Raw genomic sequence first — 26147 nt, 5'->3', positions numbered from 1 at the left:
TCCCATGAACCTTTGCAATGCTTCAGCACAGAACAGTTCAAGCGACCCTCCCCACCCATACAGAAACTTATCCTTAGTTATTTCTGCTTAATATGATCTGGGCACTGCATACTTAAGCTGATTATTACAAACAACTAATCTATTTTAGTAATGAATATGTTTTGTTTTTTTTAAACATGAAAGAATAAGAAGTGACCACTAAAAAGTTTATTTATAACAAAATCTAGATTTACAGTGGAAGAGTGGCAGAAGATGGACGGTTCATCCATTTAGCCATTACTTTTAGTTGTAGGTTTCTCTTTCAACTATTTATTAATTATTTTTACCTGTCTATTTTATTACTGTTAGCTAAAATAGTGCCATTTAGCCATTTTAGCTAATTACTATAATTATTTCAGCCATTACTGTTAGAGAAGTGTTGAGACTTTCTGCTCACTTGATAAGTAGTTAGCACACATACTCAATCGCAACACTGGTCAGGTGTTAAAGCTGAAAAGCTGGAGAAAGAAAATTCCTTTATTTTTCAAATTAGTTGAGCTACTCCACAATCTATCCACAGCAGGGCAACTGCAGACGTACCCTGGTTTGGAACAAGCCCCAAGGATGTGCGCTTAGCCATGCAGCCAATTTTGTCCAATGGCCACTATTGGCCCTATTGCAACGAAAAATCCCCCTGCGGCCAGAAAACGGATTTTCCCCATGGGCCACCATTGTAAAAGAGACATCTGTAAAACTGCTGCCAGGACACCTTAAACAGCAGCAAGGTTGATTATGACTATTTCTATTTGAAAAAACGTCCCTCTGGCCGATAAAAGCGATTTAAAAATCTGTGATGTTACCACAATGTAAAGTCTATGGGCCAAGCGGAAACTCGCGGGCGGGGCTAGCAGTAGAAACACTACTGTGCATATTCAGCGGGCCACATATCATGGAAGTAAACCGAAAGCTTAAAAACTTTTTTGGTGTATGCACCAGGCGTAAAACTCCATTAAACTGAACAGGCGCCATTTTGGGATCTGGTATCCAGTAAATATAACACATCCATAGTTGGGAATCACTGGTGTACTGTATAGCATCACATCATGAGCCTTTGCTGAATGCAATCCAATTCACATTAGGATGCAGAATACAAAGACTATGATATATGATCATGACCCAATCTGTGATAGTATATCATGACAGGTTGGGTCACACAGTATATTTATACAGTCTCACCATGCATTTGCCTCGTGTAGCTGTGTGTATGGATGCAGTAGTGTTTTGTGGAGTGTGGAGAAATCATGATGGAGCAGTGTTTATACCCGAGACTGCAGCTGTCATTTGAAATGGCTTCATAGTCCTTGTCTGTTACATGACCATGCAGATCAATCATTAGACCAAATGCCAGTGCATGACTGACCGCAGTTGCTGTTACAGACCCACCATCATGTCTCACAGTTGACAACTGATACAGGGCCTTTTTGGCTTTCTCAAATTGTAAGAAAAACTGAAATGACAACAAACCAAATTTTTTTTTCTTTAGATGTAGTTTATTACATTGAGTTAGCCATCTTTCTTTTCTATTTTGAAGATTTGTAATGCTCAATGTATCGTTTCACTGAGCCGTTGCTGTCATTGAGAAGTTAAATACGTGGTGGTTGTAGTTTTGTACTGTGTACCAGCCATCCTTTAAAGTATCTGTCTTGACCACTCTTTATCTTCATCAGTGCAGTTTGTCAGTGTTTTGCATATTTTCATGATTATCCAGACGGTTTCTTTTCACACTATGCAGATGGATTTACATACACAATTTGTGGCTCATTTGTGTGTGCCAACACATAAAACACCTACACACATATGTGTGTGTGTGTGTGTGTGTGTGTGTGTGTGTGTGTGTGTGTGTGTGTGTGTGTGTGTGTATGTGTGTGCATGCGCACACCCACACACGTTACTTGAGAACCTTCTGTTGGCTATATTTATTCCCTAAAACCATATTCTCACCGCTATGTAGCAACCTAAAACTATAAAGGGTTAAACCTGCATCTTTTCCACCCTTTTCTATAATATTAATCAATTCTGAACACAATTTCTAATTCAGCAGAAATTTCATTACAGTGAGAGCAATCAAAATACTGGATAAGACATGCATGGTTTTAAGAGCAGCCTGTTAAGACTAGGGATCAGTGAGGAATAATGAGCTTTATTTCAAATCAAATGGTGAGACTTTGTTAAGAATAGTCAGACATCTTAGTAGTAGGTGTTGTACTGTGAAGGTTGTGACTTGTCACCAATCCGTCTTTTTTTCACACAGTGTTCGGTTTGGTTTATTTTAGTTTAGAAAGAGGACTAAAGTACACCATCACTTGCATTACAACAGATTTTGTAGGGATCTCCGTAAGACCAATATGGAGCAGTAAAATGATAACAGCACCCTGTAACCCTTTACTTTAAAAAGCCTACATATGGGCATGTGAGTATAGTTTTAAGACAGTTAAAGAAGCTTAAGAAAGTCCTTTAAGATTAGCACTCCACACCTCCAAGTTTAATGGATATGGTCTAAAGAAAGTAATATTTAAGAGTATCTGCCAAAAAAAAAAAATCTATGAATTGCTTCCATCTGATTGGGGGAGTGAGGGAGTTCTAGTGTCTCAGGGTTTTGTCATAAGTGAGGGAATGTAAGATGGAGAAGTGGAATGACAGGAGGCTGGTGTAGGATCATAGGCATATCATTGTATAGGACTGTCATAATGAAGAAGGAACTGATACAAAGCTGTGGATTTACTACTCTTTACGAGTTCAGATTTCCTGAAAAAACTTCTGCTCTTTGAAAGGAGCCAACTTTGGTTCGGGCATCTGATCTGGATACTTCACTGTAGGAGGTTTTCTGGACATGTCCAAATGAGTGGAATGAGACTCCAGACGACACCCAGGACACACTAAAGGGATTATATGTCCCATCTGGCCTGAGAATGCCTTGGGATACATCAGGATCACCAGGAGTTGGGAGGATGTGGCTGTGGAGAAGGATGTCTCGACTAAATTACTTACCATGCTTCTCCTGTGACCTGGAACATGTTAAGTGGAAGGAAAATGTTTGATATACTAAAAAGAATGATAGAAAATAATGTCAAAACAAACCAGAGTTCTCTACTTGATTTTCATTTAGTTGCAAAACACTTGCTTTGTTTTATTTTGGAAAATCATGAAAATGTTATGTTAATGCGGCTACAGCTTCTTTTCTTTGTTGTATACCAAAACGTCTGTCATGAGTATCTACTGTATGGAATCTACATAAAATGAATAAACACACACTTTGTCACAAAATTAATGATTTAAAACTATACTTAATTTGGAACCTGAGCTTTGCATCTGACTTGCAAAACATGGACTTTGTCCCTCCTTCTTCCACCTTAACTCTGATCCCTGTGACTAGGGCTGCACAATATATCGTTTTTTTATCGTCATCGCGATATCAACTGGCGCAATAATCATTAGATATCGCGAAAGGTTGCGACATATCGCACTAGACACTATGAGATCTTTTGTGTTAGTTGAAAGAAAATATCAGTAGAAAACTTTAAAGTGTAACTGTCATTCTTTTTTAGTGGTGCCTGTTATTGTCAATTCAATGTTCAATTTGTTCAATAAAAGAATGTTAGAAATGATTTCCTTTTATTTGTTTTAAATTCAACAAGCGATTTGTTCTATTGTAGAAGAATACTGAAAGCAGCAGAAATGCAGAACTGAGTACATTTGAATATCTGTTAATTTATCGCAAGTAATATCGTTAACGCGATATTCAACAACATTATCGCGTATCGCATATTTTCCTCATATCGTGCAGCCCTACCTGTGACCCTTACCAGCTCTGTGTTAAAAATAAGAGACCCAGACAAAATGTTTTCACCTTGGAGGATGTTCCCAGACAGAAGCTCAACATCTCAGAGTTGCCCTCAGTGTAGACAAAGCTGTCTGTTTCTGTCAGCCACATGCAGTCATGAAGTTGTCATTATTGTGAAATGTGAGGGCAGCTCTCTCCTTTAACGCCTCCACCCCCTAGATACATTGTGCTCATTATATGGGTCATGAGCTCTGGGAGGGTTTGGGCTCTTTAATCAATGAACACAATGACACAGGGTATAAGTCACACTGGTATTCAATAAAGCATACAACGGCAACCACACACAAACACACAAAAAAAAACAGAGCAACAGAAAATGAAGACAGAATGCCCATGTGCGTATAAGCGTGGTGAAAGGTACAGTAAGATTGTCAGGATGTTGCTTAAAAGGGAGGTGGATGGACATTGTGTGTGGTGCAGAGAAAACAAGTGGATGGTTCTATATGATATGTGTGTGTTCTCCCTCTGTTTCATTTAGTTCTTATACTGTAATTACATGGCTGAGACTCACTGCAAGGCCATTTCCCTCCAGTGCTCTTCCTCTCTCTTCTATCTCTCTCTGTCTCTCTCTTCCTTTCTCACTCCAAGTCTGTGATTTCATGTATAATTACTAGCATAATTATAGTTCCCTCCATCCTACTGTTTCAGGAGGTCTGTTTCTGTCTCTCTGGTATCTCTTGTCTGTCTTTTTCTTGAACACACACTCTTCGGCACACACAGACATAACAGTGCTTGCACCCTACCGATTCTGTCTCGCTCTCACCCGGTGGTAAGACTTGTCTTGTCACTCTCTTTTGTCTCGTCTTCTTCTGAGGGAGGCCTGTTCTAATATTGGAAAGACAGCAGAGCAGATACAGTGTGCAAGGAGAAGCCGATGGTTTACTCCTGGGCTGCCATGCTTCCTCATTAATTATTCATTCAGACATCACAAACTTAAAGAGCCTTAAGGTGTGTCACAGGGAAAACAAAAGCTTACCACTTAAAGCTTTGTGTGTAAGAAGGGGGGAGGCACACACAATCACTGACTAGCATTGTAAACCTTCACCTCATGTTTTGAAAGTTTCATAAGGCTGGCGGATGATGCCAGTAGATACAATTAGTTTGATTGCTTAGCAACTGAACATCACTTTTGAGAGAGGGAACAGGGGGTAAAGCTCAGGTGGAATATCGAGGTTACACGCTGTTTTTCTGAAGAATCTGTTTTTCCCCAAACTTTCATGCAAAGTAGCATGCGGTGTATCTTCAGCGCCGCTTTCATGTGTCAATCAGCAGAGTAACATGCCACGCTGTGTCTCAGGTTAACTGACAATAAGATTATATCAACACCACACATAATCCACACAGCCACACTCACGCTTGCAGAGTCATTTACTGCTTCACAGGGTTCAACATTTAAGATTTGTGCTGCACCGCAGGTCTACTGTGCAACCAATCATGGCCTACTTTTAGGTATCTGGAGGATTTTCCCTGCTTTATCTGGACATTTATGCCCTCACCCTATTTCAACTCATCTTTAACAACATGCTGCAATGTAAAGGAGGAAAAGCAATCTATTGTACTCAGAAGTGCTGAATGTTTGAAGTGAGTGCAAAGAGTCAGAATCAGGCTGGCATATTTTGGAAGCAGTCAGGTTTGAAGCTTCAGTCAGAGATGCATTGGTAATGTAATAGTTCTTTATAACCTGCCACTCATGATTACACCACCAGACCCTAATGATGGGCAGTCATGGTCTTTGTCACTGTTCTCTTACCCCCTCTGCTGGAGAGACAGGAGACCAGGACCTGATGCAGACAGTGATGGGACGGTCCTGGAGAGTAAAGTCCCTCACGTCTCCAGAGGAGGGTGATGTATTTATTCTGCACATAACTCAATATAACTCCTCAAACATCTGGTGCGTTCAATCTGAACTTCAGCTTGAGTTATAGGGGGTGTGGGTGTAAGGAACAGCAGGGTCACTTGGGACGCCGGTCTGGTTTGCAGCACATCGGTGAGGCTTTAATTTGGTGTGTGAGGCGAGCTGCGGCGGACTCTCCCAACAGAGACGGTGCTGTGTTTGTTTTGCGGGTGTGTAAATTAGCGGTAATTCGTTTGCTCAGTAATGACGTGGGAGAGCTAATTAGGGCAGTGTTGATGGGTGCATTAATTAGTCTCTAGTGTGTGATGCTAATGAGACCCTGATTCGGTGTGTGTGTTTGTGTTTGCATGTGCATGAGTGTAAGCCATGTATGTGTAAAGGCCTACCACTATAGGTCATGTCATGAGGAATGTAGTATGAGAGCATGTGGGAATGGGTGAAGACAGGGAGAGTGTGTCTGTGAGTTATAATGGGCGCCTTATGTATGTGTGTATGTGTGTGTGTGCGTGTGTGCGTGTGTGCTTGTGTGTGTGTACGCGCACACACACTTGAAGGATGCAGCAAGTCTATATCTGTGTAGAAGAACCCCTTTAATCCTGGTTGCTCCATGATTTCGGCCATGCCTGGCTGAATTGTGATCCCTACATTTAACCACCGACAGGCCGACAGGCCCCTGTGCACACACATCCCACACCTAGCACGGGAGGGGGTGTGCAGCTGGTCGGTCACACTGCAGAGGTTTCAGTGCTACAGATGCATCCCAATCATAAATTCATCCCAACCTATAAAAACGTCCCGGACACAAAACAGACAACACAGGGAGCCGTAATGGATGAAAGGCTGTTTTATAAGTGTGTTCAGTGACAGGTCCACTTCACAGATAAGAAGGATCCATCTGTGTGTGGTCACAGCGGGGCAGTGCTACTACACTACTAGTAGCTTCTCTCAGTCAGGATGTGACAAGGTGGCAGCTTGCTGTAAGAATTTATGGCATATTACTGATGTGGCATTCGTCATAGCAGCGGTGAGAGGCAAGCATATAGGGGGGGGGGATTGGCTTTTAAGCTTCACCAGTGATCTATTCTAATCATATTTATTCATGACTATCCCATTATACATAATCCATTACTATTCGTGTTCGACTGTATCCTCTGCTGTTTCGTGCTGTCGCTCATTTCTTCGCCTCCACTCCTTTCTCTTGTACAACTGGGGAGAAAAAGAGAAATTTAAATCAGCATGAGAGGCTAGTAGATCATCCTGTTTAAAGAAACGACAGCACTCAGAGTCTTCTGTGGCTCTGAGACTTTATGACAAATACAATAAGGTGGTTTTATTTTTAGTGCAAGTGGCTCAAATTTTAACTATAGTTTCTCAAGAAGAGATCAGTCGAAAGGGGGTTGGGGAGATGGAGATTTGTCATGCAGAGCTTTATTGAAGACTAGCCCTGACCCAGGACATGTTCACTCATTACTCTGAAACTATGGTATTCTATAGAAGTGAAGTTCAGCATACCTCGAACCTCCAGCTTGCACTCCACCTCGTCTTGCCCGAGATCATTGATGGCCCTGCAGGAGTATCTGCCCCCGTCAAACGTGCTTGGCTTACGGATATTCAGAGTCAACACGCCCTGGTTGTTCTGCATCAGGAACTTGGGGTCTTCACGGATGATCATATTGTTCTTCATCCAAATGATCTTTGGCTGAAGCACAGTGTGTTGGAGGAGGGGGAGAATTTGGTGGGATGAAGGAGAGGAGAGGAGGAGGGAGCGTATAAACAGAGCGAGGCACATTGGGAGGGGAGGAGAGCAGAGGGAAAAGGGAGAGGTGAAATTAGGTCAACATTTCGGCTTGACAAATCTTTGCCGATTCGGAGGGATAAAAAAAAAGTGTGTTCAAAGATCTTTCTGCTCCACCTCTTGTTCTAGCTTCAGACATAAAAATACACTCCTGCTGCAAAGGCATCAAAATCCTCTCTGACTGTTCTACATTCACTGTTTGACACTCAAAACTTGAACACTCTAAAAACACAAAACATGAAATCTGTGGCATATCCTTGCAGCAAAGCTATCAGGGGGCAACACAGATAAAGTGTAAGCTGGATGGGTAGTGCTGCAGCGCTGTAATGTATAATTTGCTCACAGATAGATACAGTAGTAGATACAGTAGGGACATTGTCTATATTCTGCATGTTTCTACACTAAATGACAGTCCAAATATGATTTGTACTTTACCCATTGCCTATATTTGAACAGAAATACACCCTTATTACATATAGTACAAAAAATACACTTATTGATTAGCAGTTTTTTCATTCATGCAAGTGAAAGGCGAGATCTTTCTGGGAAAATCAGAGCGTTCAAAGAGCTCTTTTAAAACTTTCTTGGATCTGCAACAACAGCTTCTGGCTTATTCCATGTCCGATGGAGAAGCTTGCCACCAAAATTCGTTTTAGTTTTTCTTGATAACGAATGAACAAACAGAAAAATAAATAATTAGAATCACTTTGGCAGAAATGAACTCCAATCTTAAGGCTTAACCATAGATTCAAAAGCAATGACCACACCATCTACTGATATTCAAATGAATAGTTAATTGAATATGAAACATATGAGTAGTGAATGCCACGGGGGAATGGTGGAGCAGGATGGCGGCTGCAGAGTGGGGAAAGCTTTGGGAAGGGTCTACCATTGGATTCGTGCTGTCTTAAAAGCTCCAGAGCACATGAACAGCTGGTAGGCTTGGGATATACAATAGATGTTAACTCAGAATGCCAGAGGGGACCAAAGAAGTCAGCAGAAACATTGATGACAGACAAGAAAGAGAGAAAGGTGTCTTGAGTATAGACAGTTCATGCTGCAGAAAATGGGCTAGCTAGAGTTGGGGGGAGGGGGGGGCAATGATGATAAAGGATTAGGTTTTAGCTATGGCTGAAGCATTTCCTGCCAAAACTGTCTGCGTAGGCTGGAAACTGGCGTTCTAGGACTGTAAGACTGACTGGGAAGTTGGGTGGGAGGTATGGGCAGCAACGTAACTAAGAACGGGCATTGCAAAGAGGGTGCTTGGAGGATATTGGGTAGAATATCTAAGGTAGAATAGCCAAATGAGTAACTGGCAACCAGTATCGCTAATTAAAACAGCATTCTTGTGGAGGTTGTAGAGGAATGGTGAAGTGGATGTCCTGCAGTCGGGGAGACAGTCAGCTAAAGGAGGTAAGTCAAAGTCTTGAAACATTTCAGTACTAATTATTGGTCGTAGCTTAAGTTTGTTGCAGAAACAACTCTGAGAGCGAATTGGAAGAGGAGTGTTTGGGGTGCGGTCCTGCTGCTGAAGTTCAGCTAAAATAATCTTCAAGCTGATTATTAAATAACTAAAAAAACAAATATAGTTTCAATGACACACACTGGTTAACTGTCATGTTAACTAAGATGTAAATACCTTGGGGTAGCCACGGACAGCACAGCTGATGGCTGCGGCGTAACCTGCAACCACACATCTGTCCACCAGGGGCGCTGTGAACTTTGGGGAACGGTTCACATCCATCTCTCTGAAGGGTGGAGGCTTGTAGTCCAACCCTGGACAGGTGGAGAAGTGTTACACGTCTCAATGTATTTCTTACTTTAAAAAATGCACGTACACCTCACTGTACAGGTGCAGAACAGTGTGAGCTTCAAGTTCATTAAAATGAAAACTCTTGCCCAGTACAGCATGCTATATTTACCAAACATTCTCAGTTGTCTTGCCTTCATTAGGGTAGTTTCTGGTTTCCTTATATGAGGTGTGTGAGGTTGGAAGAATGCAGAAGAATGTGTTCCCTGGTTTTAAAAATTAATGTTCAACCTTTTTACTCAGTGATGGGTTAAGATGAAAGATTGCATTTGTTTGAGAATATTCTAAAAATATGGTTATGTATTTATATTCACTATCTTGTACATTTATGTAACCACTAAGAGTAATGGTAAATGCAGGTTTGTGAGAGGTGCCGTGTTCAATTCCCTGACGAGCCCCCACTTGTCACAAACCGGCTCAAAGCATGTGACAAAGAGGAGACACACCATGATAAAATTTAACCAAAAATGTACTTTATTAACTCAAATCAAACCAAATTAGACCAAATAAAAGGATTATTAAGGTGTGGAGTGTGGTTGTCAGTATTGTCAGTGGTGTAAGTGCGCATGAGGGATTATGTGTGTGTGTGTGTGTGTGTGTGTGTGTGTGCGTGAGTGAACAGTGCAAGCAAAGCATAAAGATATACTAAACTACATAAACAAACCAAAAAGGAAACCAATGAAACTAGGGAGAACAGGTCCAGCAGCAACCAGCCACAAGCAGAGCCCAGAGCTGCACTGCAGCCAGGCTTAAATAGCCTGGACACACTCAGGTGTTCTGCAGAGACAGAGACAGGTGAACAGCCAGCCACAGCAGGGATCATCACAAGTATTTTAGAAGAAGAAAACCATGTTGATTATGTTGTTTTGTATGCTTGCTATCTTTGAGGATTACCAGTAGGGATCGACCGATACTGTTTTTTCTAGGCCGATACCGATTATTAGTAGTTAATGAAACGGATAACCGATATTTGGAACCTATATGCATTGACCGTTAAAATGAAAATCTTTAAATCAATATCAAGACTTTGAAATTTTACAAACTCTAACACAAAACTTAGTTTAAATGCTTTAAGCAATTATTTAATGAATGAGAAACTTTCAACATAATACACAGTAAAAGATAGTCAGATAGTGTTGTGGGCGGGACATTAAGTCAGAATCGGTGGTGAGTGAAACCGAAGCAGAGGGACAGACACAGAGCTGTAGCCGAGCCAAAGTAGCACACTTTTTAATTCAATAACTTTATTTATTTATCAGGCAAATAAAACGCCAGTACAGATAATCTGCAAACTGCCAAAAAACTGCCAGATAATCGGCCAGGGATGATAATCGGTCTATCCCTAATTATCAGTCACAACACTGATCAATAGACAATATAGAAGGACACCTAAAATAACCTCAGACACCACCCTGATGAAGGCCAAATAGCCAAAAACATTTGTGATGAATAAATCATGCTGTCCTGGTGAACAGATTTCTGACATGTTTTGATGGACATTATTTTTTTACAATTTAAACCATACCAAACAAATTGGCTAGTTCGTGTCACACTTTTAAAGTCACATCTGTTCCAGGATTAAGTAAAACATTGACTGAAATCGCTTCATTAGAGACCAACTGTTGTGTCTTTCAGCTGCTTAGGGACTGTTTGTTATTTATTTCAGGGGCCACCGGAGGAGTTTTGGGACCTTTAGAATAAAAAGACTTGACCCTACCCTTGCCAGTAATAATTTTTGTATAACCCTCCAAAATGACTTGAAAAAGAGGCATGACCCTCCCCTTACGTGCCAGTTTGGACTTAGCAAAGATGTACAGATGCCATTTGATTTTTACAGCCATGACATACAGAAGTTAACCTCTGCATTCTCATCTTACGCATCACACTCCTCTGTTATGGTGTGGTGGCCATTTCAGTAGATTTACTCACTAACATTGTTGTGGAAACACAATAAGCATGGAAACTAAATGCACACTTCCTGCATTACTGCATTACTCCAAATACTAAGTTACTCCTCTAGTAAACTAGTATTCATATGAAATAAAATATTCACCAGCCAGCTCCAAACAGGTGAACAAGGCCTCTCCACTTCACCGTTTAAACAAAGTGGAATAAACGTATAAAAGTCAAAATCTACACAAAACCCGCAATCAATTAGTAAGCTGACATGACATTTATATACATGGCATTTAGGAAACGGCAAGATGTCCAGACTAGTGCAACAGTAATTTTCGTCTGCTGCTCCCATCGTCAGCCAGGTAATATTTTTTTTTACTAAAGCAGTATATGAAATCTGATGTATTACCTACCACCATTTAATGTGCTATTTAAAATATTTATAAAATATCTGGTCATGCCAGATGTAATTATTCCACTCATTTTTTAAACAATACAATTACCAGTTTCAGCCACCAGGGGAGAAGTGCTCCCTCTGCCCCCCTGCAAACTCATGGGTCAGACCCATCTGGTAGCGAAGGAGGGCCGAGACTAAGAGCTACATGAAAAAAATATGCACCAAACAAGCCACTTTGAAATGTTGCTGTTTTCATGAGTACAAAAGTTGGGTGACCCTCCCCTCAACAAAGAATAAAAAGACATGACCATCCCCTATTTTCCTCCGGTGGTCCATTCCATAAATACTGAACGGTCCCTTAGGGATTGTTTTGCTTTTCATATCCATACAGGCTGCTAAACTAGCTAATTGTTTCAATTTGCAGATTACCACTTGAATTATCGAGACAGGAAACAGACTTTTGTTTCATCATGATGTCAGGTGGGTACTATAATCAACAATCCTCACAATTGTACAGGCCAGACTAGTGCTTGGAACACAAAAGAGATTGGCTGGTTGGCTGCCACATTTACTGGTAGAGTAAGCAAAGGCAACAACACAACAACAGTAGCAGCATTTGGCTGGTGGCAGGTGTTGATTTCCCAGCCTAGTTGCTTTCATAAACCGCGGCCAGTATTAAATGTTATTCACTCTGTCAAAGAATATTTCTGTTTAACATAATCAGTGTGAATTCATTTTCATTAAGTAATTAATACAATCCAAAAAAAAAAATAGTTCTAATGTTAATGCTGTGTTCTATAATTGAAAATCATTATTACAGATATTTGCATGTGTAATAGTAACCACAATACCTTTCTCTTTTTAGCATTGTGCTCATTACATGCCATAACGTTGACTTTATGTTTTAACTGAATACAGTGTAGCCTACAGCTCAGCATGCACTAGATGTTCCTTGGCATCGTTACGTTACAAAGTGTGCTGCTCTGCAGGGATTACATTACCTGTTTTGGTAATGAGTGCGGTGTTTTTGCTGATGCTAGCCTCGTCGCTGAGGCCACAGATGTTTTCGCTGAACACTCGAAAGAAATACTCGTTCCCCATGACCAGGTCAGACACAGTGCAGCTGGGCCTGCGGTTGTGCTCATAGACCGTGAACCAATCCTGATGTGAGAGAGACAGAGATAGAGAGACAGAGGGAGAGACAGAGGGAGAGACAGAGGGAGAGACAGAGGGAGAGACAGAGGGAGAGACAGAGGGACAGACAGAGGGACAGACAGAGGGAGAGACAGAGAGAGAGACAGAGGGAGAGACAGAGAGAGACAGGTGGAGAGACAGGTGGAGAGACAGAGAGAGACAAAGGGAGAGACAGAGAGAGAGAGACAGAGGGAGAGAGGAGAAGCAGAGGTTCAAAGAGGCTTATAGCCGAGGTTGAGATCTATATAAGGTGAAGAATCTCCTATCCCCAGCATCCATGTTCTTCTGGTCCACCTTCTTGTCAATTCATACAACATAAGGTGCTTTCCAACTGGATAGTACTTGTACTTTTTAGAGGAAAAGTACACTTCTAAGCAGTTCTAAGAACTACTCTCCCCCAAAATCTTTTTTTCCGTTTGCATTCCCACTGGCCAAGTGGCCATAGGGACTGGTAGGAGGGGTAAGGGAGTGACGCAAGCACTGCAACGGTCTTTGCCGGTGAGCCGCAGGACACGCTTGTGGAGTTTAACTCTGAAAAGACAGTTAACCACAGGTTCCCGTTAATCTTATGATGGACATGTGTTGTGATATTTAAACACACGAACCATCAACGGCGAAATAAAAGCCTCTTATTTACGAGAGCGGTCTGAGAGACCTCCAGCTCACAGCGAGGTGTCTGAGCAAGACTGGCCGAGCGACGAGCTAGAGGCCGGGGGAGGCGCTTGCTGGCTGTCGCCTCACTTCATGGTGGTCCTCAACTCCGAAAACTTTGAAGCACATTGTCAATTCGGCATCAATTTTCGCAACTTCCTTTACAGCCATTATTGCTCAAGAGTTGCAGACCTCCAACATGGCTGCCAGGGAGTTATATCCCTGAAACCTTTCCGTACACTCTTATACAGTTCTCTCCCACCATGCAAACCTTAGTCTTCATGTCTGCCTTCTGAATAGTGTAGCCGATAATCTCGCAGTTGCCGTCGTCTTTGGGCGGCTTCCACTCCAGCGCAGCATTGAAACCCCAGACTTCTGTGACACGCACAGCAATTGGAGGACCGGGCTTTTCTGGTGGGTTTGTGAGAGGAGACAGAGATAGAGTGGGAGGATTTTGTTATATAGCTGGTTGATATAACTGCCTGGGTAGACATGTAGGCAAGCTTTTAGAGGTAGAGAGAGAGAGAGAGAGAGAGAGAGAGAGAGAGAGAGAGAGAGAGAGATGTAGATTAATAAACTGGCACAGGAAAGTGCCACCAAGAGAATCAACATTCGCAGCGGTAGAGATTTGGCAAAGATTGACAAATTAGCACAGCAAAAGACAAAGGTTCAAGGAAAGGAGGAGACGCATACATTACTGGAAAAACTGTATTGGCATAGAACTGACAAACTGAAGAAATAAATAGTATGCTTTGCCTGCCTGTATTACAGAGCAGAGGAATGCAGTGTGCTTATCATCGATCTTTCTGTGTGGCCTGCACTATACACAGCACTGTACAGAAATACTGTACAACATAGTAATGTATTTGTCATTAATCTTGCTCTGCGTGCTCTCCTCTGTGGAGTACAGCACAAAGAGGGAGCAGCGCTACTGTTTTTGCCCGTTAATCCTTCCTATTCTGTCTCCTGCTGTAACAGTGTGGTGACAAATCAGCCGAGAGGGTGCTGATCAGAGGAGCTGCAGCCTCTCATTAGCTCAACCTTCTCAGCAGAGGAAGTGACAGAGTAGCCCTCAAAATCCAAACCTAATCCCAGTCTACACGCAAATAATCCCAGCGGAGCCCTGCCAAATAATCCACCCGGCACCCTGACCCGGGGAGACGAGCTGTAAGAAGTGGAATGAGCTGGCGGCCACAGTGGCAGTGCAGGAGCCAGGATTATACGAGAGAGAGGAATCAGTGCTTTGATGATTTGATACTTTGAGTTACAGATCCCTGGGAGTATGAAATTAGGAATTATCATCAAATTTGAAGGAAAAAAAACTCTTGACATGTCACAGATTTGGTCTCAAGCCATCATCCCCTTGCAAACAGGTTATTAACTGTGTACCTTGTGAAGTATTAACCGAGAACATGCGACAGGAGTGTACGTTTGTCTAGGTGAAGCTGAAAGATGGTACAGAGGTGCCATGACGGGACTGACCTACAACCTGGATGTAAATGTCAGCGCTGTCCGACATGTTCTCAATCTGAACGGACAGTGTATACTTTCCGGAGTGGGTTCTCTCTGCCGAGCGGATGAAGATGATGGTGTCCACTTCACTGGTACGAGTTCCCACTGTATTGTCCTCCAGGAGAACACCATCTTTGAACCAGGTCACGACGGGGCGCGGTTTACCCTGCAGTGAGAGTAATGGAAGGGAATCAAAATAAAGTACTGTGAGACATATTCCGTGGAGAGAGAAAAAAAGAAAAAGAATCTGTGAAATAACAGAATAACTTGGTGCAATAAGTTTGTAATTGTCAGTTGGCTTGTGATTATCAAGGTAACATGCAAGTCGATCTCTGCAGAACACCTTTCTGAATATGTTGAAATGTGTTTTTTAGTTATTTGCGACGGAACATTTCTTTGATGTTTTGGGCGTGAAATATTTTGGGGCATCCTATTCTGGGTAAACATGTCTCAGCTTTAGTTACACCAATATTCCTATGTGTGAAAACAGCTACTGGAACAGAACAGACTCCGTCCAGCTCTTTGATAAGATGACAGAGCTGTGGGTGCTCTTTTCTCCCAGGAGAACATCATGTTTATCTTGTCTGTTTTTATTTGTAACAATGGCTTCCCCTTACTGTATGGTTAGCTTCTTTTTACCAGTACCATCATTTGCAGGGTCCTGTCAAATGCTGTATTTCCTGTCAAGTGCTGCTATGCTCCCTGTGCCCTTTGAGCTCCTGCTCTCTCTGTGACTGTAAAGTTTACAGATCTGATTTGCATTTCACAAGAAGAAGAAAATGCAGCTATGGGGGAAATCTTAGGCATGTATTGGCTTACTTCACCTATCAAAAAAACATACTAGCAAAGTGCATTTGGACATGTTATACAGACACAGTTAACATGGATGGATTATAGAACAGGCCTACTGAGCACAGGCCCTGGGACCCAAAATGTCAGGGGGCTCCCTGGCCTTCACCTGCAAAATGTCACTCGTGAGACACCTTTGGACCACAAAGAGATGCAAAATGACCACAAAGAGACACATAACTACAAAGAGACACAACACGACCACAGAGAGACACAAATGTCTACATAGATACAATAAACAACCCAAAAGGACACAAAATGACTACAAAGAGACACAAATAGCTACAAAGAGATGTGAAACAACAACGAAAAAAGAGGCAAAACGGTCAGTGTTTCTTTTGGTCATTCAATTTTCATTTCATAAATAGGTATTAAAAAACTAAAAACGAATGGTTGTTTGATTTTTGTTTTAAAGTACAAAATTTGAAATTGAAATATAAGGCGTTTTTTCCTTTTCGTGGTCAAAAGGGGATGAGAGATATTTAAAAATATGCTTTGATATTAATTTTCTATTTCATATAACAAAACATAAAGTCACTCGAAAATAGAAACGATTGTCCATATTCAGAGACCGGATGTTGTCATTTCCAATGCAACAGCACCAGTGTAACAGTGTTGCTTTCAGTACAGGCTGAAATGACTTTGGAACATAGACTGTTCATATTAATATTTACAGTCTATGCTTCAGAAGCCTACTCTGATGATGCTTGAACGGACTTCAAAATGTCACATTTATTTATGCCTCCCTCCGACTTTTAGTACCGGCATTATGCAACATGACCCTACACAAATTGCAAAAGAAACTCTTTCAACTGATTTAGTCTCATAAATGTCTCCTCTATAACATAAAAAGTCCTAAGAAATCCAAGTGGTGGAGAGTATTGAAAAATACTGAAATCAGTAATGCCAGTTTCCCATTGCAGCCTATGTTAAAGAGACACTACAGGTGAATAGGGAAAATATTTGAACTAACAGATATCTCCACTAAACTTCCCCAGTTGATTATTTACATTAAGACAATAATCTCTTGTATTACAAGTATTCTGAACGCGTATGTTTAATTATGCAAATGACTGAGGCATTGTCTAATTAAATATGTGCTAATTTGCATAAATAATGGTGTTTCAGTATTTTTCAACTTGGACTTGAACTTATATGTTATAGAGGAGACTTTTATGAGTAATAAACATTTGTCAAATTTTCTGTTGCAATTTGTGGGAGATTCACTCCTTTTTTCCTCCCAAAATGCTTGTACTATCTCGCCCCCCGCTGAGAGAAAACTTAGGAACTCAGGAAATAATAGACGTTCAGTTCACGGCTGTAACATTACCGTTACATTAACGTTACTGTTACAGCGCCAAGGTCTGATCCCAGCAAACTTTATGTTGCTGCCGTTGAGTGCTGATCTGGCGGAGAGTCACAGGCGGTTCGGGATCAGATCACGAGGATCAGACCTCTGGCACTGGGACTTATATTAGCTGCTGCTGTTTTCTTCAAGTAGCAGCTAGCTAGCAGCTAGCCATCAGCCCGTTGTAACCCAGGTCCCCGGTGCTGACTGATTCTGGTCCGTGTGCGAAGCTAGCTAGCTAACAATAGCTGGTTATCAGACGAATCTGCCAAGCTCATGTTTTATTCATGGGTGTATCAAGGTTTTGTTTCCTTTGGCAGATAGTGATAAGGTTTGATGCACTTATGCCAGGGAGGCTAGCTAGTTGCTTTTAGTCTGAGTCTGTAAGATAACCAAACTTAATTTAAATATAACGTGCAAATAGGGAAATAAATGTGTAACGTTACATATAAAATAAAGTCTCCTGAAATAAATAAAAGTAAAACATATGTATGTAGGCTATTGAACTATATTGACTAATTTATATCTTTATATGTATTGCCTCATTTATTAATTTCAGGATGTATTTTTCATAGCCATATTTATGTATATTTATGTAAAGAGGTGGAAAAAAATGGAGGATCAGTCGCTCAGGAAGTTGGGCTACAAGTTTCCCTCAACTGCAGAATCAGACGCTGCAAAGCAGAGCGTGGTGTCAAATGAGTCCATACAGTCTATGGTCACATCAAGTTTGAGCCATTTTCAGCACAAAATCTCTTACCTGCGATATGCGCACAGAGATTTCTGCACATGACAGGCCTTTTTTTCGCCATGACTAAAATCACATCAGAGTAGGAATCCAAAGTCATTTTAGCCTGTGCTGAAAGCAACACTGGTACACTCACTGGTGCTGTTGCCTTGGAAATGACAACATCTGGTCTCTGAATAGGAAAAAAACAGGCCTTTTTACGTTTCTATTTTCTAGTGATTTCATTTTTTGTTATATGAAATAGAAAATGAAAATCAAAGCATGTTTTAAATTTCTCTCATCCCATTTTGACCATGAAAAGGAAAAATGTATTTCAATTTTCAAATTTTGTATTTTAAAACGAAAATCAAACAACCATTGTTTTTTTGTTTATGAAAGGAAAATTGAATGACCAAAAGATACACTGACCCCTTTTGCATGTACAGTATGTGCCCAGAGGCCCAAACTTAAGAGTCAGATATATCCATTTCGTAAAAGGTCGATATGGAAGCAGTAATCTTTAGGCACCTTGTTTTGTTCACTCTTGGCGGAACTGGTTTTGCTCTGCTTTTGCAAATCTAGTGAATATACTCTAAACTAAAGTGGGAAAAGCCGGAGCTTGGCCAGACTCGGACTAACCTGGAAGGGGATGACCAAGTTCACTTTCTCGCCCACAAACTTGACAAGTTTGCTCCTCAGATGACGCGGCATGCGGATCTTCGGATTCTCTGAGTGGTGGACACATGAGAAACAGGGAAGGAAAAGATAAATAGAATTTGAGCGGATGGTGGGGAACTGTACGTACTTGAGATTTTATGAGGTTTACATTAATATTAGAACAGCAAAGACCCAATGTGAAGCTTGATAATTAATGTTTTTCCACCAAGCAGTATAGTTCTTGAACAGTGGCTGGCTGGTACCAATGCTGGGTTTCTGTTACAGCTTTAAATCATATTTCGATATTTACAATGTCTTCCAACAAGAGTAGTTTTAAAATATGCATTTCTGTTAAAAAAAATGACAGGTGACAAACATCTCTGACCCATGATCTCTCTGATAGTGACGGCCTGGGTGAGAGTAACGGGGGGGCTGCGCCCAGCGATGTTGACAGCCACTACTCTGAACAGCATCTTCTCCCCTACTGGGAGACCCTTCACCCTGTACTGGTTCTTTCCCACTGGTTCCTCGTTAGCTTGCACCCACTGATCACCTGAGGAAGGAGTCGCAGCAGAAGAAGAGAAGGAACGGATCAGAAAAGCAAAAACAATCCAAAGATCTCAGGATAATGTTGTGAATCAGGAATCCGGTGTAAATATTTTTCACTAATTGACCGTTCGCTAAGTCCCGCCCCCTTAGTTACTGTTGCTAAGACTGTCAATCTTTCCATTATCTCACAGCACGTTATGCTGTTTTTAGTAATAACTGAATTAGCACTCAGAATTCAAAGTAATTTTAAACAAGCTTCAAGCAATCTAGCTAATTAGGCTAATGTTAGCTCCATGAATTGGTTGAAAACACTGTCTATGGCTGACTTTTTAATTCCAGTAGACTTGCTTTGAAATTAGAATTTTTTGGGGGTGATGACGGCATGCATTATATAATACTAAAAGACTAAGGCTCCTGCTAAGGCTAAGACTGAGAAATACTACGCAGTAGATATATAGTCGTGAATGGGACTTTTTTTTACCTAACCTGTAACCACACAAACTAATGTTAGTTAAAGTAATAATCTTCAAGATTTTTGTTTAAAACAATGTCTGTTAAGTCACTATCTATCACCAAATGAGGTAACTCAACAGTCATTTGCAATATTAGGAACTGGGTGTCTGTGGTGACATTCCCAGTAGATACCAACACAAGGTAATACTCTTTGGGTGTCTTGGAAGTGAGATCCAAAAACACACCTATCAATTATTGATTATTGCCATAGGTGCTGCCAAAGAGAACAAAACATATTCAAGATTATAACTTAAATGATATGAAAGTAATGCTTGGTTGCTATTGTATACTTTTTCTTTTGTAGTTTTGGGTTTTGGATAAGCTAAAAAGAGACACCACCCTGCAAACTCTATAAATGCAAAGTTCTTGACAGATCTGCTGTGTTTACAGCTTATAAACTCTGTATAATGCCTTAGTATAAAGTGCCAAACATTTTTGCATGTATTTACCTCCTTCTATGCAGTACTCAATGATGTAACCGTCGATGCCGCCTGCTCCGATTCTCTCTGGAGGACGCCACTTGAGTGCACAGGTAGTGTCTGTCACATCGTCCACCATGAGACGAGTGGGCTCGCTGGTGGGGGCTGAGAGAGACAGGAGCTAATTAATACGTTAATACCCAGTGTAAATGGGATGGGAGGTAGGTTAAGCTGCCTTAAAATGAGCATTGTGTAAAAAGCCTCTGTTAATTAACCATTCTACTAATGATAAATGGCAACGCACCAATGGGCATGAAGGGCTTTGAGTTTGCACTTGGCTGAGAGATGCCAATGCCGTTGACTGCAGACACTCTCATCTCATAAAGTACACCTTCAATCATCTTCTTAGCCTCATACGTGGTGGACTCATAAACATCAAAGTTGAGCTTGGTCCATCTAGATGAGCCAACCTTCTTCCTCTCCATCAGGTATCCTGGAGGAAGCGATATAAACATACGATGTAGTCATTAAAATATCAGTGTTCTTTAGAAAAGAGTTTAGACATTGCAATGTGATAAACAGAGTGGATTCTAAACTCCAGGGAGGGAGACATCAGATGTGAACATTAGCTGCTGTGTGTTTCAGGGGTACCTTTAATGGGAACTCCACCGTCAAATGCCGGAGGGTCCCATGTGATAGTGCCAGAGTCCTCGCCAACTGATGTGCACATGACATTCTCAGGAGGGTTGGGCACATCTGGAGAGGCACATTACAGTTGGAAATGGAAAAACAGGAAAGAGATAGAAAGGCTAGAAGGCGTATGACAGAAGTGGGTTTTTTTAGGGAGTACAGTAAGTATTGTATGTATAGTATGTATTGTTTGTAGTTAGAGGCCCCATTTTGCAAGAAGTGAGATTTTTAAATAAATACTGTGAAAGTATCAAAGCTCTCAATCCACAAAGACATGCACCCAGTCGGTATTCAGAAACTGTCCCTTTAAACGAGCCGTCAGGACTTCCGTACGGTTGTGATGTCACAACTATACTGGGTGCTGCTACAGTGCTGTTACAGTCAGGGTCCTCCTCCGTCAGCTCCTTCTCCAGCTCCTCCCTTACATTGCATTTGTTTTTATGGATAGAAAAGGGCACAAGCCCTGAGCTACCTTCTAGGCTCAAGAACTTCTACTAATACTGTTACAGTCATTCTCCGGCTCCAATGACTCCGAGAGCACAGATGCGGAAGACCCAGAATGTGGTGCCAAAATGATTTACATGGTAAATCATTATACTTTTATATTACTGCTGAAATATTCATACATACAGTTTGGATACGCAAATTGGAGTACACTGGCTACAAGATGCAAAAGCGCTGTATGGACCTAAAGATGGCACCAACTGTGACAATTTTTCACTAATTTAACGTAAATATTTTTGGATCATTACCCAATTTCAGGTCAAGAGCAAAGCCCTGTAGCTCTCAGTCAGTCATGAAAAATAGAAAAGGAGCAACAATTTAAATAAAAATGAGGTGAAAAAGGCAAAAGAGATAAAAAAAAAAAAAAAAGCCACTGACCCACTATCCTGACAAAGAGTTCAACCTTGTCCTCTCCAGCAGGGTTAGTCACGGTGATGGAGTAGCGGCCTTCGTCCTCTTTCTCCGCCCCCTCAATTACAAAGCTGCTCAGGGTCTTCCTCGTCTCCACGCGGACCCTTCCCTCGGCCTCAGAGACCACCTACCCCACAGGGTGGAACACAGCAAGAGAGACAGACAGAACAAAGGGGATTGTTGAAGACAACGGTGTCCCATGACGAGAGCACAGCTGCCACAGTGACAGGTGATTCAACCTTCCCACTCTAGTTCATGTTTCATTCTTCTTTTGTGCTATTCAGTGACTAACGGCTGGATACTCTGATTCATGCACAAAGGTAGAGAGTATCTGATGTATGAGTGTGTATGAGGTGAATGGTGAGACTCCTTTCTATTCTTCCTCACTTCGCCTCCTTTCATCCAGCACACAGTGGGCGCAGGCTCTCCTGTGATCTCAACGTCAAGGCGAAGTTTGTTTCCAGCCACCACGGTGATGGTGTTCTTGCTGCCGGTGCCACTGGTGTCCAGGTGTATTTTGGGAGGGTCTTTCATTATGAGAGAGGAGAGAGAGAGAGGTCATTCAGGTGAGAAGCATAACATGTTTTGAGGGAAGAACTTCTTGAAGATGGCATTGTGTGCTATTAACCAGCATGTTAAATTTGATCAGAAATGTTAGAAATTTGATAGAATACTGAAATGAAATGTAGCATTTACATTTGGAGCAGCGTCATGGTGAATATGTTAACAAGCAAGTTGGGGCATGTGTCCACTAGTGCCTTTTTTTTTAGAGTGCTTCTAATATTTTTAAAATTTAAGTTACTTTTTGTGTGTGTTGTGACCCTCAGGCGCTTCAGTTCAGTATTTTGTCTTCATCTTTTCACCGAGTGTTGCATTTTCTGAGCAGGCCACTAAATTTTGAGGAGGGAGAAGCAGCAGCTGAAAAATCTGGTGTTAAAGGGATAGTTTGGAATTTTTTGAAGTGGGGTTGTATGAAGCAGGTTGAATGAAGCAGACAGGAAACTAAGTAATGTACTGCTGTGGGCAGACAGTCCTTTCCGACAGGGAACTGAAGCCGTTTTACCCATCTATGCTTTCTTCAAAGCCACCAAACTCCTTTGACAAAAACAATAACTTTCACTCGCAAGACAAGGTCTGGTCTACCGCTGCTGCCTGCCTGCCAGTTCATTTGTTTCTGTTAATGTGTGACTTTGGTGAATCCAAACTAACACATTAAAACACAAAAGTCAACAAACTAACTGATTGTCAGAGGGCTATCTTATGAAAGCACATTGGTTGGACACTGAAATGTTGGTTTTCTGCGATTCAACTGTAAAGCTACTACGTGCCTGTGAGCAGTTTTTCAGGTACTTGCACCAGCACTTCTATCTTTTTATCTATTGTTTTAAAGACACATGCCTATACATCGAATACTGCAACATTGTTATTTAAAGCTCCATTGTGTAATTTTTTGAGTTGATTCTTAGCAAAAAAAAACTTTGTTCTTTCACAAATATGTGCTCATTCATGTGTAATTACTTCCACCAACTAATCAAAGTATTCTCATACGGGTAGAATCTGCCATTCAGAATCATTCAGAATACATACGAGCGAGTCACTCGAATGGCGGCCGCCATGTTGCGCCTCCATCTTTAAAATACATTAGCCAAAGAGGGACATACTTCCGCCTTTCGCGTTTTTACACTCAGTGGCACAGCGACGAATGCCAGGGAGGGGGAGAAGATTACTTGCGACTGCCGGCAGATTTGAAAGCCTGTTGAAGATGGATGATTGCGCCTATTCTCGAGGACATGTAACGGAGTCGCCAAGGAAGTTAAAGAGAGTTAAAAATTAAAAATCAAAAATGAAAACGACAACGCAACAGGCAAAGCAACAAGACCAAAGTTAATATTGGAGTGGCTTTTCCAAGATGGAAAGAGCTCATAAGGAGCAAGAATTTTTAAAGGGACACTGAAGTTGACTGCTTTCTTCTTGACAGGTAATTCTGCCTATTTGTGTAAATTCAAAGTTTTATAGTTGCTTGGCTAACTATAGCATGGTTGTGCATAACGCTAGAACGACGTCTAAGGATACTTTTCCTCGCGTCAATGATGAAAAAGGATTGTCTACCTTGTAACATAAATGTAATCATATGTGTTGTGATTTCCCTGGCAGACAACTCACATAATGCAGTTGTAACACAGAGTAGCTACAGCTAGAACAGCTGCGTGTAAATGATGGAGATACTAAGAGCTAATTTTGGTTTCATTGACATTGTTCATACTGCTCAGAGAAATATATTAAAAACACAAACCTCTGTTGCTTCTCTCATACACTGTAAACATTGTCTTACACTATTAATCTCATACAATATACAGAATAACGATAGCACTGATACTTTTCTAACATTAGCTTGCATATGTTTGGGAACCTGACAGCTGATGTTAGCAATGAAATGGTACCAAAATAACGTAAAACTATTATTACACTGGAAGGAACACTCACGGACAAAGTCGTACTTCGGAGTTAAAATGCACTCGGAATGGGAGGGGCTAGAAAGCAATATTCAGTTGGTTGTCATATACAGTTTCACTGCTAGATGGGAGAAATTCTTACACAATGTAGCTTTAAGTAGTAAGTAAGAAACGTTCTTGTTAGCAGGGTGAAGGTTTCCATTCAGGTTTTATAGGGTTAAAGCATTAAAGTTGTAGAGTAAAAAAGAAAAAAAAAGAAGAAAAATAAGTAACCCTCTCAGTCTATTGGCACTAAGTGTCCTGCCTATATCCAACTTTAGATCAATATTGGACCTATGCAGTGTATCAGCACCCTCACATAGATCTAGCATATACATGCAAGATGATGAATACAAAACACTTACCTTGTCTGGGAACATAGTCAATCTTGATTTCTGAGGGGTAAAATATATGAATCAGTCTCAAATATGCTTAGCTCATCAAATGCTTCATATTTGCATATTTACGTGTTGCTCTTACCCAGGAAGTTGAGTTTTGCAGAGAGAGAAAGTGCATAGCCATCAGGGACAAAGGTATAATCTCCAGCGTCCGAAGGCTTCACATCATCAATCATCAGCTTGTGGGTCCTGGGGACGTGTTACCAGATGTTACCAAGGAGACAATACTCGTGGTCCGCGATTATGCATGAGACAGTTGCCCTAGCAACATATTCCATGAGGCAATATCGCAGAGTTAGAAACATACTAAATGGCTTTCACCTTGTGTGACCGCTGTTGCCTTGGCGTATCTCGTGCCATAGGCAGCTCTGATGGAGGGATTACTGAGAGAAACCCCAGGACCTAGTAGTGTGTATGATGTGTGTGTGTCTGTGTGTGTTAAGGGGGTAGAGCTTTACAGATTGCAGCCTATCCGAAAAACTGGGTCAAATAACTAAGAAACCCCTTTGGTAATAGTTTGCCAAGCCGTGTGGCAGACAGTGCTTATTGTGATAGCTATGCTGTCTGTCTGTCTGTCTGTGTGCGTGCGTGCGTGCGTGCGTGCGTGCGTGCATGCGTGCGTGTGTGCGTGTGCCTGATGGTTCAGAAAAAGAATAAATTGTTTTTTGACATTCAAACTTGGACCCACAACAGTCAGATATAATACCTTCCTATGTGTGTCATTTTGATGCGATCACTGGGCAGGACTTCGACGCCGTCCTTGAACCATTTCCCAGTCACTTTTTCATCAGACACTTCACACTTGAACACAGCCTGTTCAGCAGCCTTCACTGTCAGGTCAGCTATGCTCTGCAGAACCTGCAGCTCCTTATCTGAAGAAAATGACACCAACATAGATCAGTAGGTAGCATACAGATGTTTGTTCACGCAGACAATTCATTTTAGTCTGACCAGTGCAGTGGTGGCAGATGGCAATGTGTAACAATAGGCAAGAAATGCATGCAGTCATGTTATTACATTTAAAATTACTTTTATTTGTTGTAGTAGATCACATGTATTTATTCATTTAATTTTATTTATTTATTTATTTAAATGCATGTATTACTTTATATTATATTATTTATATATGGTATATATATATATATATTGTTTTTTTTTCTTGTAATTTTCTGCATTTGCTGTACGGACTTTGCCATGTCTGCAGACAACTCAATAAAAAGATTGATAAATAAATAAATAAATTACTTTTAAGTTATAATATAACGAATTGAAAAGAGAGCTGCCTGATACTGGTGTCTAGCAGGTCATATATTTATATATTTTAGGACTTATCTGATATCTGATCTAATTTCACTCTGAGCTATGTTTTTGTGACTACTGTGGATGTCAGCTATAACACCACATGTGGGACACAACACCTTTTTAGAGCAGTCTAGCATTTTAGGTTTCAACACCATGTTCATATTGATCACCTGGCGACTGTAGTGTCCACTGAGGAGGAAAGACACACATTTTCTCACACTCTAATCAATTTACGAGACTCGTCTGGCGTGCAAGTATGCAGCGTCTGAGACAGTGTAATGTCTGAGTGGTAAGACGG

At 41.2% G+C, this 26147-nt stretch overlaps 1 protein-coding gene across 1 annotated transcript in view; it reads right to left on the bottom strand.

Annotated features, from left to right (window-relative positions):
• Positions 1–6597: 6597 nt before the first annotated feature.
• The window catches only part of mybpc2a (myosin binding protein Ca), a 39669-nt gene continuing 20119 nt past the window's right edge, over positions 6598–26147 (bottom strand). Inside the window, exons 12-27 of the mRNA XM_078269201.1 lie at positions 25254–25419; positions 24630–24736; positions 24515–24544; positions 22045–22184; positions 21625–21784; positions 20704–20808; positions 20357–20545; positions 20083–20217; positions 18957–19124; positions 18554–18642; positions 14961–15156; positions 13750–13889; positions 12635–12794; positions 9170–9306; positions 7248–7434; positions 6598–6941 (exon numbers count right to left, since the gene is read on the bottom strand). Coding sequence (XP_078125327.1) covers positions 6907–6941; positions 7248–7434; positions 9170–9306; positions 12635–12794; positions 13750–13889; positions 14961–15156; positions 18554–18642; positions 18957–19124; positions 20083–20217; positions 20357–20545; positions 20704–20808; positions 21625–21784; positions 22045–22184; positions 24515–24544; positions 24630–24736; positions 25254–25419 — 2144 coding nt within the window. The 3' untranslated portion in view covers positions 6598–6906. The remainder of the gene's footprint in view (positions 6942–7247; positions 7435–9169; positions 9307–12634; positions 12795–13749; positions 13890–14960; positions 15157–18553; positions 18643–18956; positions 19125–20082; positions 20218–20356; positions 20546–20703; positions 20809–21624; positions 21785–22044; positions 22185–24514; positions 24545–24629; positions 24737–25253; positions 25420–26147) is intronic.

Source organism: Sander vitreus, chromosome 15 (assembly GCF_031162955.1).
Source record: "Sander vitreus isolate 19-12246 chromosome 15, sanVit1, whole genome shotgun sequence".
Lineage (NCBI taxonomy): Eukaryota > Metazoa > Chordata > Actinopteri > Perciformes > Percidae > Sander > Sander vitreus.
The sequence above is the reverse complement of the archived record's forward strand: the minus strand, read 5'-3'. Positions and strand labels throughout refer to the sequence as shown.